General features: G+C 37.4%; 1 protein-coding gene across 1 annotated transcript in view; it reads left to right on the top strand.

Annotated features, from left to right (window-relative positions):
• Positions 1–5084, top strand: part of VPS41 (VPS41 subunit of HOPS complex) — a 199865-nt gene extending 194781 nt beyond the window's left edge. The window contains exon 29 of the mRNA XM_075212579.1: positions 4778–5084. Coding sequence (XP_075068680.1) covers positions 4778–4858 — 81 coding nt within the window. The 3' untranslated portion in view covers positions 4859–5084. The remainder of the gene's footprint in view (positions 1–4777) is intronic.
• Positions 5085–15856: the final 10772 nt, after the last annotated feature.

Raw genomic sequence — 15856 nt, 5'->3', positions numbered from 1 at the left:
CCAAGGGTTTATTACTGACAGTAAATGGCATGTTCTGTATCCATTAAGTGGAAGCATGTATCTTGTTGTCACTGCCTAACTGTGTGATTTATTTGCAAGAGCAGGCGGCCCTCGCACAGATAAAATATAACTTTTTTTTTATAAGAGAAATAAAATTGTACTTGCTATTTTCAGGTATGAGTAAACACATACAGTGTTTCTGTATGTAAATCTACTTTTCTATAGGAATTGTAATGAAAAATGCATACAGTAACTATTTTATGTACCATTAGATTTTTTATTTTGCTACTAAAGTTTGCATTCTAAAAATAGGATCAGGAATTGTCTGTCCAGCTATAGTAATAATGCAAGTTAATTGTGGCAAATATGAAGATTCTAGTCTTGTATGTTTTAGAGAACTTGTGTTTTAAGGTGACAAGACTACTCATTCATTGCCTGAAGCAGCAACTGAAAGGCCTTAATGCTTACATAATGGATTGTATTTATATTGTGCAGAGTATGCAAAACAATATTGGCATATGGTTAATTTAAACATTACAATGCACAAACAACAAATTTAGACTATAACAGCATTTTTAATAAAATAATTCCAAATTTTCACGAAACCTCCTTCATGAGACAGCTGTCTCATTCTGAATTATAGGCCAACCACTAGGCTATGATGTCATAGAATTTTATTGTAAATCATCATCATCAAAATTTATATAGCGCCAGCACATTCCATAGGCTTTTCAGTTGAGATCAAACACAGTAACAAAACAATACTAGGTAATACAGACAGCTGTAAGAAGGCCCTGCTCTCATGCTTACAATCTATAGAACAATGGGAGTTTGATACATCAGGGTAAGTGCTACATTTTGTATATTGTATATTTTATGCAAAGGTAAAAAGTGCTTAGTGGGCTAGATGATCCAGTCACACAGTGTTGGTCAGGCGGTCAAAGAGTTGTTGTCTTGTGCGAACTGTGTAAAAGGTGGTATTAGGGTAACCTAGTGAGGTTAAGAGGGTGGTTGATGAATATTATAAGCTTACCTGAGGTTGTGGGTTTTCAGAGAATGCTTGAAGGTTTTAAGACCAGAGTAAAGCATTATAGTGCGAGAGAGTGAATCCAACAAAGTGGATACAGTCCCAAAAAGTCCTGTAACTGGGAATGGGAGCATGTATTGAATGTGTATGAGAGACGAAGATCTTGTGCGGAATGGAGGTGTCAAGTTGGGAGATATTTTGAGACAAGTGAGATGTATGTAGTTGCAGTTTTGTTTATGGCCTTGCATGATAGTATATGATGAAATATTTTATATTAGATTCAGTAAAAACAGGCAACCAAAGTAGCGACTGACAGAGTGGCTCAGTAGAGGAAGAACCATTTGCAAGGAAAATCAATCTAGCCGCTGCATGCAAAGTAGATTGTAGTGATGAAAGTCTGATTCGGGGAAGACCAGTAAGGAGGGAATTGCCGTAGTTGATTTGAGAGATAAGTGCGTAAATTAAAGGTCTTGCAGTGTCTAGTGTGAGATATGTGCGTATTCTGGAAATGTTTTTTAGATGCATGTAACATGATTTAAATAGTCTAACCAAGCATAGTTCTGAGTCAAGGATCACACCTAGGCAGCGATCTTACGGGATGAGACTGATGGTCATATCAACAGAAATAGAAATGTCAGGAAGGTGTTCGTGGCTGGGAAATTAATTAATAATTTTTAGTTGGCGATGTGGACATCCAAGTTGCAATGGCAGAAAGATAGACAATAATGCAGATTAGCATTGCTAGTGAGAGATCAGTAGAGGACAGATACATTTTGGTATCATCTGCATAGAGATGAAACTAAATCCAAAGAAGGTTATTATTTTTCCAAGAGAAGTGGTATAGATAGTGCTACACCCTCTGCTGTTTTCTGAGTCTTGTGGCACTTCAACTGATAAAGCGGAGCAGAGGTGGATCCAGAGAAATTAACATTTAAAGAGCGATTAGATAGGTAGAATGTGAACCTGGATTAGACAGAGTCTTGAAGACGTAGGGATTGTAGCACTTGTATAAGAATAGAGTGGTCACCATTGTCAAATGCAGCAGATAGATCCAGGAGAATTAGAAAAGAGTGATGGCCTTTAGTTTTAATATTGACCAAATCATTGACAACCTTAGTTAAAGCAGTATCTGTGGAGTGTTGAGAACTTTGGGTCAGAATTGTGTTTTTTTTCAGAATATTTTTTTTCAGAATAATCACTGCATCCTTAAATAATGATGGAAAGTTACCATTACCGAGAGAGAGATTACAGATTTCATTTAGAGGTAGAATGAGCATAGGAGATTGGAATCTGATTAGTTTATGGGGGAATAGGATTAAGAGGACAGTAGGTAGAGTATAAAGATAAGAGACTAGACACTTTGGGCCTGATTCATTAAGGAATGTAAGGCAAAAAAATAAGTTTTCTCTTGGACAAAACCATGTTACAATGCAAGGGGTGCATATTAGTTTATTGTTTTACACATAAGTTAAATACTGGCTGTTTTTTCATGTTGCACACAAATACTTGATAGCTTTATTTTTACACTGAATTTTAAAGTTGATCTAGGACATGCCCTTCCTCAACTATAAATTTGCCATCGCATTTTTAAATTTAGCTCCCCATCCAATGCAGCATAGTTTTGCCAAGGTGCAAAGTTACTCTTTCTTTTTGCTTTACCTTTCATAATGAACCAGGTCCTTTTAAATCTTATCAATCTTGTCTTTGAAGTAGGAAGCAAAATCCTGGGCACTAATAGTATTTGAACGTTTTGGGGTGGGAGGATTGAGAAGAGATTTATGTGTTAAAAAGGCATTTGGGGTTAGAAGCCTGAGCACAGATGAGAGATTGGAGATATGTTTGTCTTGAAGTGTCCAGAGCATTTCGATAGGAATGGTAGATCGTATATATGTGAAGAAATCATTAGAGGCACGAGATTTCCGCCAGTGACTTTCTACTTTATGAGAGTTTTTGAAGATATCATGTTACTTTAGTGTGCCACAGCTGACATTGAGGTCGATGTCGAAGGGATGTTGCTAGGGTTTGGTGCAAATGAGGTACCTCCATATCATGGGAGAAGAATGTAGAAATTGGGGAGAGAAGGTGTTGGATAGAGGTGGAAAACTGTTGAAAATTAATAGTTAAGCTTTCTGTGGGTACGAGGAGGCTTGGTAGAGTTTAACAACAGAGAGGTTAAAGTACCGGGAGTGAGTGTGTATCTGAGAAGGTGATAATCCGAGAGGGGAAAGGAGTGAAGTAAATCAGAAACTGAGCATAGCCTAGAGAAAACTAGATGGTGTCCGTCCCGATCAGTAGATGATTCAATCCACTAGGAGAGACTGAGGGAGGAGGTTAGAGAAAGTAGTTTGGAAGCAGAATTGGAATGTGGATAAGCACTGGGGATGTTGAAATCACCCATGATGATGGTGGGAATGTCAGAAGATAACAAGTGAGGGAGCCATGCAGAAAAATGTTCAAGAAATTTTTGGTGCGGTCTAGGTCCACGCTTAGAGAATTAATTAAAAATCTGAGTAGCATGTACTTCAAAAGTGGTAGAACGGTGTATGTGCACTGTGGGGAGAGAAGTAGTCCAACACCACCTCCTTGTCTGCCTCCAGGTCTGGGGGTGTGGGTGAAATGGAGGCCACCTTGTGAAAGGGCTGTAGATGAAGCAGTGTCTGATTGTGCAACCCATGTTACTGTTATTTCCAGAAGGTTGAGGTTGTTTTAGAGGAAGAGGTTGTGTATGGAGTTACGTCTCTTATAAAAAGCATGCATGCCAAAGGGCAAATTTAAAGTACTTTGCAAGAGACAGAGAGACAGGTTATATGTTTGAGGTTTGCTGAATTTCAGTAGTATTCTGATATACATGTATGAGAGAAGTGAGGGGGACTTATGTGATATATCACCAACTAATAGAAGCAGAGAGAGAGAAAGATAGGAAAGAAGATGTGACCTTTTATTTTCCAGCGACAGGATGAGTCAGTTACAGTTAGTGAATATAAATAGGAAAAAAAATCATGAGTGCTAATATAGGGGTTAGTGGAGTAATGAAGGGGCAATGTGAACAAAGGTGTGTGTTGCAGGAAGGGTAAAGGACGATCTAAAGATAAAGCAATGAGAGGAGCGTAAGAAAAGCAATTTTAAAAGGCAAAAAGGGAAATAGAAGAAATACCTAATTGCAATGTCCACTGCAGTTAAAGAAGTGCAGTCAATTTGGAGCAGATGTAGTTTATTGCTTGATGGCTTAAATTGTTGTAAATATTGTGGAATAGCATCCAATACATGTAATTACTGATCACTTAAATGATAATTCTAATGAAAACTGAAGATCAATGAGAGATGCTATAATACCGGAAGCTAATTAATCTGGAGTCCAGAGTTCCATCCACACAAGTTAAACTCACAAGGGCTGCAGTGATCTAGTGATGTTCTCTTCTGCTAAGGTGGGTCTCTTTTAGAAGTACGGCGTCGTTATTGCTTCTTTCATTTGAACTTCTCATTCAGGAGTTGGAAGTTTACAGAGGAGTAGCATCAGCTCCACCATTGGTGTTTGAAGCAAACAAGTGTGTCTAGGTCCTGTGGGAACCGGCTGAATCAGAGGGAATGTCTGGTCCCAAATAAGTAGCAGTTTGTGTTGTAGTGTAACTTCAGCTTCAAATAGTAGTACATTTTCTGTGTTTTTGTTGGAATTCTACTTCTAAACTGATGGATAATGATATTTTACTGACATAGCATTAGCAGGCATTAATTTATTGCATCTTTTTCTAGATGTCACCTGTCTATTTCTGTAACATCTGCAGTGCAAAGCACCGTGGTCCTGGGAGTGCAATCCTAGACATGAAGAAATAGCAAGATGTCATTAAACCCTGAAGAGATGCAGATATTTCCTTATTTGTTCTTTTAGGTATCTCATAATGCTGTTCTTGTTTGTGAAATGAAATGTATTATACTATTTGGCAATAAAAAGATCTGCTTTAATTAAGATATTGTTCTAGAAGAAGCTGTTACACAAACAGCATGTTTGGCTGTATGTATTTCTGTTCTATATTAAAATAAAATTGTCATACTGCTTGCATTTCTTAATTTCCTTATAATTATTAATACTGTATTTCAAACTTCAATTGAAATATAATGAAACAGAATGTAAATGGTCTTATTATGATTCAATAGAAGGGACATCTGATGTTTTATTTATCAATAAAAGTTACGATAAACCTTAATTTATATGCAAGATAAAACACCATGATTGTCGCGGAGGAAAACAAAACGTCAAAATACATGTTTGTACTACACAAGAATATTCATTTGTGACCTTAAAAACAATGTAGCAATGTAAAAAGTTACCCAAGTGTTCTATAGATGATACTGTTTGTGATGGTTAAATAATTCTATAGTTTTCAAGCTTTCACTACACAGAAGCCCTCTGTTTCCGAACAAGTGTTACCTCTATGAAATTAGTTAGTCCAGTGGATTCCAAACTTTCTCAGTTCAAGGCACCCTTAGGGTCTCCATTCTTTTTTTAAGGCACTCCTAAGCCAAAATAATTACCAAGTACCACCCCGCCATGCTTTCCACCAGCCCTGGCCATGGCACACCTTTGGGATCGCCACGGCACCCAGTTTGGGAATCACTGCGTTAGCGATTAAATTGTATAATCCATGTAAGATGCGCACTAATATCGCTACTACGGTAATAGTGCACATAATTACCGTTAGTACGGATGTTTGCTTTCAGCTCTGAGAGCCGCGAGCAGAAATCTGCATTAACATTATCGTACTAACAGTAATAGTGCGCATGCCGCTTTACTCTCATGAGTAATGCATCAATTGAATTCCCCCCTTGGATTGTGTTTGATCATACGTCTATTCTATTAGCTAACACCAGTACCACAGTTTACCTGTTTTTGTTTAAATAGATTATTTACACTGTCTTGCACCAGTTCGGTCAACTTGGCTGACTGGAAGTTGCCATACTGACAGGGCCGGTGCTAGGGTCCATGGCATTTTTACAAAATCGGTGCCCTCCTTCCTCCTCCCCCCTCCCCCAGTCTTTCCTTACCTTGTCTCACCACCGCCGCCTCTCTGCTCCGTCTCCTCCCCTCCACTCACTGACACTAGTGAGTGGAGGGGAGGAGACGGAGCAGAGAGGCGGCGGTGGTGAGCAATAGCCTCTTCCCCCCCCCCCCCCCCCCCCTCCCCGTGCATCTGAATGCTGTGCGGCGGCCGTGACAGGTATGGTCAGCGGTCGCCGCACAGTTTTAAAGTCATTTAACATTCTGTGGCGCCCTCCGGCGCCCTAGGCAAGTGCCTAACCTTGCCTAATGGGAGCGCCGGGCCTGCATACTGATCTTTCTCAAAATAAATGGTAGTGCAGGAAAATAGTTTAATCAAATGTGCAATCTATTCCTCTATTGGAAGATCTACACCAAACACAAATATAACTATCTTATCCAAACTCAAGGTGTTTTCATGATTTAATACAAAGTACATAAAGGTAAATATATTAAATACTAAATAGATCAAATACTAAATAAACCTCTGCACCTCTGTGTTTGAAATGTGACACCTGCATTCTCTTCACAAGTGTTAATGCATGACCATTTGCTGTGCAAGTTTTTCATTACAGTTCAAGTAAATGTACATTAACTACACAGTAAGGACTATACAAGATTAAATTGCAAATATTGTTCAGTTTGGGTTTATAAATAAAGTACATTTTACCACCTGCCATTTATCTGTGATCAGTCAGGGAGCATGTGTGGAGCATAACATGTTAATTACAGATTCTGTTGCCGCCTTGCATGCTGCAAAAAAAATGAGCATAATTACATTGAGGACAGGAGTGTCAAAATAGCTACTTGCTCACACATACAATAGCACTTGTATAGCCTATATTAAATGACGCCTAATACCAATTATCCACTTCTCAACCCCAATAGTCTTTTATATTTCATGTGTAAATCCTGCCAATGAAATAAAAAAAAAATGCTTGTAAATCTCACTTGTTAAATAAGAGCTAAAAATGATTTATAGTAAATAGTAGTGAGCTGAAATCCTATTTCCAATTCATTTCAATGGACACCGCATATGAATGGGTGCAGAAAGTCCATATAAATACATTGCTGGTTGAAATGAATGGGAAGATGCTCTCAAGTAAATATATAAAAATAAAAAAAAGATTACAAAGTCTTGTGGAAATAAAAGTCCCAGCAAGCCCTGCGGCCATTGACTGCTTGGACATGCTGGCGCTTGTGGGCCAGTATGTAACCATTGCTTGTGACTGGCTGAGCTTTTCCCATTCATTTTAATGGGCAATGCATGTCAATGGACTTTCTGCTCCCATTGAATTGCAATGCCCATTCAAATGAATGGAAACAAAACTGTGACAGCAGAGTAAAATCAACCAAACTTTGAGGGGTGAATTAACAATTTTTTTTAAAAGATTTGTTTGTTAGAGGTCATAAACGTGAGAAAAGCATGATCCAACAACAGGTATATATCGGTGGAGGCAACAAAATCAATAGATACATAACTTACTGCAGCGTAAGAAGATGTGGTTAAACCAGTTGAAGAGGCCGTAGTTTTTTAAGGGGTTTAATAAGGGAGAAAAGATAAGAAAGAGAGGAGAAGAGGAGGGGAGATGAGAGCAACAGGGATGAATTAACAATTTATGGTGATTTTAACTTCTTAACAAACGACCTTTGCTACATCCCTCAATAGTTAATATTGTGATAAAGGATATAATTTGTGAATTAAACATGGTGCGCAATACTAATATCTAGTGTTCATGCAATGACACACATTAATGCTGTGCAGAACAAGCACAAATGCTGTATGCCCACCACATAGAGCCCTATGCAACATAAACAACCCCATATCCTCCTATACAACTATATGCCCCAGTATAAAAGCCTCATAACCTCCACATAAGTTTTATGCCACAAGATATATTCTCATGCTTCGTGCTTACCACAGTCCTATGCCCAAAATATACTTGCCCGGTGCCCCGTCCATATTCAACTGCAAACAGATGTGAAGATAGGTCTCTTGTTGTAGTGCCAGTAGGCTCATTTTGCTTCTGGGAGCCAAGTGCCAATAAGCTTGGTTTGTTTCTAGGAGCCAAGTGGCATTGGGTTACTTTTTATTTTTTGGTGAGCCAAACACAGTATCACCATATTCCACTGTATTCCATAAAGTGCATAAATAAAATAACATAAAAATATAATCAAAAATATAAACCCAGTGTCAGCATAAGTTCATGGATGATCCATGAATTTTTCTATGTTTACATTGCCTCTAGTTGGATGGTTCTAGGATGAATGCATTGTAGTATAATAAAAATGTAATTTACTATTAATATCAAATGTTTTCTTCTACTTAGCTTTTCTCAAGCAAGAATATTTTAATAACATGCACACTTTTTACACTATAAAGGTTCTCCAGACAAATTAACATTCTTCCATCTCCTCATCTTTTTTAATCCCTTTTCCCTTGGAAATCATTTATTGTATTATCTACTGACATGGAGATTCCAGCAGTTAAAAAGGTCTGAAATATTGCACGCAGTGCAAACCTCATGTCTCCCTGATGCACTGTTGTAATTCATTGTACTTTACAATATAAAATGCACATTATAGTGGGCCAGTGTATCAGGAAGACTGAAGAGCCACAAATTTTTCCCATGCAGGCTAGGAGCAGAAAACAACTTTATGCAGAGTGCAATTCACATTATTGTTAGTGGAAGGAATATTAAATCTATTTAACCTACACCATCTACTGGTGATATTATTTTCAGTGGGAGAAATAGCCTTATTCTTTATCACATATTGTTTTTGGTTTATATATTATATCATATATACAGGTCACACTATGTTTTGTATTTTTATTTTTTTCCACTCGATCTTTCTGTGTCCACGTTTTAATGAACGTAAACATAGGTTCTAGTGAACTACCTAGTGAAACGCACAGAGACAAAGGGGTATATTTATTAAACTGGGTTTGAAAAAGTGGAGATGTTGCCTAAAGCAACCAATCACATTCTAGCTATCATTTTGTAGAATGTACTAAATAAATGATAACTAGAATCTGGTTGCTATAGGCAGCATCTCCACTTTTTCAAACCTGTAGTTTAGTAAATATACCCCAAAGTGTTACAATTTAAGACATTGTTGGATTTTAAATTTCGATTTGACAGCTGCAAAAAGAGACATTAGATGTCAAACAGTTTTTACACTTCTATAAATTCTCATAGTCTGAGGGAAGGAGACAGAAAGTAATATAAAAAATATCCCAGCAATTTTGTACAGGTAAAGAATATAAAGAAAATGGTTAGGACAAATGTAAGACTGTATTGTATAACAAAATGCATTGCCCCTTCCCAAAATAAGAAAATAGTCACTGAAATGAGGTACAGATATTTTTATGCTATTTCTATAGTACAAAATATCAGATATAAAATTATGCAACATGATATTATAAAGCTATAAAATTTTCATTTAAGAAGCTTTCATTTAGAATTTTCCAGTTGTATGGCATTTGGGGTTGCAGCAGTCATAAGTACACCAGGCCCCTGTGGTATTTAGGCTTCCAAGCAGCCACCACCATTTTGCATTGGGTCATATTAGCACCAGAGGTGGCGCAAAATGTAAATATATAAAGTAACACATTAATGTCCTTGATGTTCATCATTGAGAGCAGTAATTTGCTCTCTTCCTGACAGCTTCTTCCAAAGTCTGACACAGAGAAGTCGCTTTCTGTGATGAATATCAAATCTGCTAGCATGCTACTCAATATCAGTGAGGAGCATTTACTCACCTCTTCAACTGCCCACATGCGCCATAGATGCACTGTGTTAATGTACAGTTACAAACAGAGCATCCTGTAAAGCAGGGTTGGCCCAGCACGCCTGTAAATGTGGCCCCGAAGGAGTTTTGGTTGTGGCAAGGGGCAGGGCTCTTAATGGGAAAAAAAAAATCCTGCAAAAGAAAAGAAACTACCTTGCGGTCACGTCAGCTGTTACTCCGGCTCCCTCCCTTGTCTCCTCCTCCGTGCGGCGCTTGCAGTGAATGTCGGGCGTGATGTCATCACGCCCAACATCCATTGCGGAGCGCAGCACAAAGGAGTCACCCGCGCGAGAAGAACAATCAGCAGCACAGAATTGGAGAAGAGAAGAGGACAGGAGAACAAGCCGATTAAAAGGTAAGTTAAGGGGGATTTTTTTTATTATTTCAAGGGACGCTGACCAGTGAATAAAAGTCACCTGGTCCTGGAGCATCATGGACCTTATCTCCCTGCTACATACTTCTACTTGTATTACTAATGGGGCATTATAAGTTGTTATCCCTTAACTAACAGTGGTGTAATTATCAAACGGGTCACAATTTGGGGTCACAGTGGTGTATATGTCAGGTACCGCAGGTCTGGTCAGGGCACCCTGATATACAATGCCTGGCTTAAATGATATTGCATCGAAACAATACAAAAAGTCATTATAGTATAATAACTAGAGAGGATTTTTTGAACAGGGCGATTGAAAGGTTGTATAGGGGGATTTGAAAAAAAAGTGATATCGATATATATATATATATATATATATATATATATATATATATATATAGATAGATATCACTTTTTTTCTCATATACATATATATATATATATATATATATATGTATATGTTAACTATGTTTTCTATGGTTTTTTGGATGATCAGCTATCGTTATTGTTAGTGTATCTTATGTGCGGCCCAAACCAACTCGTCGTCTGCCAATGTGGCCCAGGGAAGCTAAAAGGTTGGACCCTGCTGTAAAGCATAACAGTGTTTTCCCCTCTGCAATGAGTGTTTAGATTGTGTGCAGGGGTAAAATGGCTGTTTAGCTTGTAAGTTAGTAACCTATCTTTCCAAACCTGTATTCCATAAAGTGTAGGGTCATGGTGCATGCTGTTGGACACCCGCTCTATAGTAGGTGGTGCATAGACCAATGTTCAGCCAGTCTTGCAGCAGGCACAATGGCAAATGCTGCCAATGTACTTTTTGTTTTTGTACTTGGTGTCAAATTTTTGTACATTATTAGCATTTTCTGTGTGTATGAATAACAGTGTATGATGTCATGCTCAGTTGATTGCATATATATAAATATATATATATATATATATTTATATATTTATATATATATATATATATATTTATATATATATATGTGTATATATTTTTTTTTTTTTATAGCAATACCATTGATGGTACCTGTACTACAGGTTGTTTAAAATACATGCTAAAAAGTTATCAAGGTTAAGAGAGTTTTATTAATTGATATTTCACAGAACAAGGATGAGGCTAGAAATAATTATAATAGAGTTCTGTGCCCTTTAAAAATATCACTCTGCTCTACAGAGAGAGACAAAACTTGAGTGACCTATACATGACTTTGAAATAAAAAGATACACAAAGCACAAAGTGTTACAGAGACAAGTTTTATTCTAATATTGAGGTTTCTGTTTTTCATATTTTATTCTTGGGGGAATTCTTTTTTTATTTTGCTTTCTTTTAGGTTTTTGTTTTATCCACATGTAAATATGTGTTTTTTTTTAAATAAATATAATTAAAAACTCCATATAATTTAGTGTCTATCTTGTTATTGTTAAAAGGCTTATTACAATCAAGTGAGAGAATAGCATCATTTTTCATCATCTTAGAAGTGGAAAAGAGAGGGTGACCGGCAAAGAGGAGAGTATGCCTGGAGAAAGGATCTTCGAGGAAGGAACAGGGTGTTAGGGGAGATAGGATGGAGTCTCAGGGAAGCACAAAAGAGGAGCCAGGGAGAGAGAGGGGAACATACTACTTGATAGGATCCCAGGAGGAAGTTCAAGCGATACAAGTGTGAGTGTTAGAATCAGGGTTGGTTCTGGGCACAAGGGGACCAGGAAATTAAAGAGAGGGTGCTAAGGGAGAAGCACCAGGATAGAGGGAATCCTCGATATACTAATGTAGTGATATAGTTAAAATATTGTCAAAGGGGTTAAAATATCTGAAGTAAAGTGCCCAGTAGAATGAAAGAATTTTCCCAAGCGTAGTCTATCTCCCAAGTTCCAGAATCTAATCTGATTACTATCTAAATCAAAATTCTTTTATAAAATCAGAGGATATGGGCATTGAAAGGAAGTAGTTTTGTTATACCATTTACGATTTCACTAATCCTTCACAGCTGCGGTTGTTGCAATTACTTGTGGTATCCTAGATTTCTTACCTATCAGCGCTAGAATTTGGTGCATTTTTGTTACATAACAAGAAGGTGTAACTTGGTGGAATCCATATGCTGCTTAGATACATGCTATGTCAAGATTCCTGCTGTAGGCATCTATCACACAGTACTTATACTGTACATTTGTAAAGAAGCACTTATCTTGTTTAATATTACATACTTCATCTTGCGGTTGTAGAGCCAAGCCTAAAACTACAAAAAGCACAACTGTCTTTAAAATGAACAATGAAAAGCCATACTGTCTACTCCTAATATCTTCATCAGCTACTTTTTAACAGTCTTCAGTTTCTGTAAATTGCTCTTCTCTGTTACAGTAGAACATTATTTTAATGATGTGGAATTATGGCTAGGGAGATTTTGTTGATTTTTGAAAAGGGCAAGCTGATTTAACCCAGTTCTAGCCAGGTGCTCAAGGAGTGGAGCAAATCATTCCACACTGAACAAACAAAAGTCCACTAAGTTCTCAAAGACCTTGGTACCTTAGTACAGGTTTGGAAATGCATACGTAAGCCAGTAACTCATGCATGAGACCTCTGAGCATTTAAAAAAAAAAAGAGAAACGTGTTATTTACGTTCCATAGAAAAAGGTAAATTATCTGCGTTAAGTCTATCCTATAATTGCTGCACTACTGTGTGAGATCATCTGCTAGTAGGAATATATCTGACGCCAATGAAGATTTGTCTCGGACAGAGTCCCAACTGGATGGTTGATTAATATCTCTGGGATTACATTAATTTGGTCATACTAGTAGAATATGCAAGGAAAGGCTAGGCACATTTTCAGATGTACTGAATGTTTTTTTTTAATGCAATTTGTTTTAATGCAGTTCCATGAGAACTATGTGGCATATCCATATAATTAAATAGATAACAATGGTTATATTTTCAATAAATATTGCGGTACAATGTAATAATTCATCAGCTCAATATCAGTAATAATAGTTTCTTTACATTTTCACATTTTATTTTCTTACATCATGAATTTAATATGGATTTATTTGTAAATTTGTAACACTGACCAGCATAAAATAATCTGAAATGTCAAATAAACAAATTATGTAATTGCAAATAAAAAGCAACATTGACACTGGTCATCACTCACTCTCCTTGGCATTATTGCTAGGCTTTCACTATTACATCAAGCACAGCCCCCACATATCCACCTGGTGCACCTGGCTAGAACTGGGTTTCTCTGCCTTCCAAATCGTCCACCTGTCTGGCCATTGTAGAGTGTGAAGGTGGACTAAGGAGACAGGACACTCTCTCCAGACTGCTCGCTTTCCAGCTTTGACAAACATGACAGAGTGCTCCTCCCCTTTGGGCAGCACACTAGCTGCATGGTGATGCGGAGCACTCAGAAGAGGGCGCTCCATCCTCTGAGCAGCACACTAATAACTTCTATATTATAGAGCTGCCTGTGCTCCTGCTATCTAGGTAAATAATGCTCTAATACCCTCAGTAGAGTTTCTCCCTCTCCCTCCCCCTTAAACAGTGAGTGTTTCCCTTCAGCCTCTCTGTTTCCTCCTCACCATGTGAGTCTTTCCCTTCCCCCCTCTATTTCACACTAAGTGTGAGAGTCTCTCCAACTGTCTCCTACCATCAGCATGTGAGACAGAGAAGGGGGTATTGGGGGAGATCATACACACAGAGGGCCATTAAATTAATGATGTGATGAGAGTGGACGCTATCAATTTAATGGAGGTAAGGGCTATCAGTTTTATTATAGGATGTTGTGGTGGTGGGGGCTATATAATGTTGGGGTTATTGCGGTGCCTATTAATTTAAGGTGATGACACCTTTGAAGTATGTTCTTGGATGTTTTTCAGAACTGGTATTGTGAAAGACTTTGTCTTCTTGTTTGTAAGCAGTTCTAAGCCAATGATAGATATATTTTAACCAATTACTCACTACTTTATATAATACAGGGAACATTCTATCTCATGGGGAGGACAACCTAATGAAATCTGTCATTGATGAAAACTCATGTGAAATCTCCTGTAATGGGAGTATTTATTTAATACTAGGGAGTCTTGAGTGCTTTTAATTGAATGTAGGGCTTAGTTGGGGATGAAAAAGTCCTACTTATTAAATGAGAATGTTCTTAATTTAATGTTGGGGCTGGTAGGGGAGAAATATCCCTATTTAATAAATATGAATAATAGTAATTTAATCTTTGAAAGGAGGCCTGATTATTAAACATGGGTGTTATTGATTTAATTGAAGGCTAATTGAGGGAGGGAGTCCTAGATTATTCACTAGTTTTTTTGCTTTCCTTAAGGTGAATAATAACTATCTATATTCCAAACTAGAACCCAACGGGATCCAATCAAGCAGCAAATGAGCTTAAGACACCAGCAGCTGTACCGGGTAGTTAAAGCTGAAAAAACAAGTAGGAAAGTGCAGCACAGTGTTGTAGAACAGTCTATTGTTTGTAAAGAGATAGGCATGCCCACACGGTAGGGCGGTTGCAGGTTTTCCACCAAGAATCTTTTACACTTCACTCCATCTAATTTGATCTCTATTTTGACACATTTTTTTTTTTAGATCCTAAAGCAGAGAAGCAACCCCAGAGCATTACGCTACCAACACCAAGAATAGTGTTCGTGGGATGATGTGCAGCTTCAACATCGAGGCCACAAAGTTACATTTTGGTCTCAAGACTATAAGATCTTTCTCCACCTGGTATGTGGATTTTCCACATGCATTCTAGAAGAGGTTTCACATGAGTTTTCTTCATTAACATTTTTCATCAGGCCTTACTCCCATAAAGCACAGACTTGTGAAGTACATGGACAATTGTCCCATGGACAGTTTCCCCCAGCTCTGCTATGTAAAACAATCGTCAAAGTTACCATTGGCTTAGCCAAGAAGTACATTCTTGCCCGGACAAGTATGTTCTCCCACAGATGCTAAGGCATGTTTTAGAAAAACACACAGTTGTGCCACAATCTTTACTTTTTTCTGATGGACTTGCCAATTCATCAGGGAGATATTAACAATCTTTAAAATCTTGTTATATCTTTTCCCTGGTTGGTGCTTTTCAATAACCTTTCTCAGATTTGTTTTAAAGTGGTATTTGGTTGTCATCATAAAGCTTTTGCTTGGAAATACATTAACCAACTGTGGGACCACTAACTGACCATTTTATGTATTTTTAAATCAGTCCAGTTAATTATGTTTATCTTAGCCGAAAAAGACAATACTTGTGTAATTAACTATTGTTTGTTTTATATTTGTAATTAAAAAAGAAAAATTTTTTTTTTTATTTACAAGGTGTTTTGTGTTGATCCATGGTAAGCATTGCCAGATAAATCTATTTTGACTCCTTCATACAAGGACAGAAAATGTTAAATGCCAAAGAGTTGAATACTTTTATAGCCATAAGTAAGATAGATCTAAGCTGGTGAAATACCAACTGGTTTCTAACATTAGTTATCTTTTTAATTCTTAAAGGGATTTCCCATTTTTAGGCAATGCTCCTCTTAAGGCTTTAGCTATGCCCTCTCCATGTAGCACTTCAGTTATCCCTACTCAACAGTTATAGGAGACTGAATTGATTCTATATATTGAGTCTACTAATACAGAGGTTT

Source organism: Mixophyes fleayi, chromosome 5 (genome assembly GCF_038048845.1).
Source record: "Mixophyes fleayi isolate aMixFle1 chromosome 5, aMixFle1.hap1, whole genome shotgun sequence".
Taxonomy (NCBI): domain Eukaryota; kingdom Metazoa; phylum Chordata; class Amphibia; order Anura; family Limnodynastidae; genus Mixophyes; species Mixophyes fleayi.
Note: the sequence above shows the minus strand (reverse complement) of the source record. Positions and strands in the feature narration are given on the sequence as shown.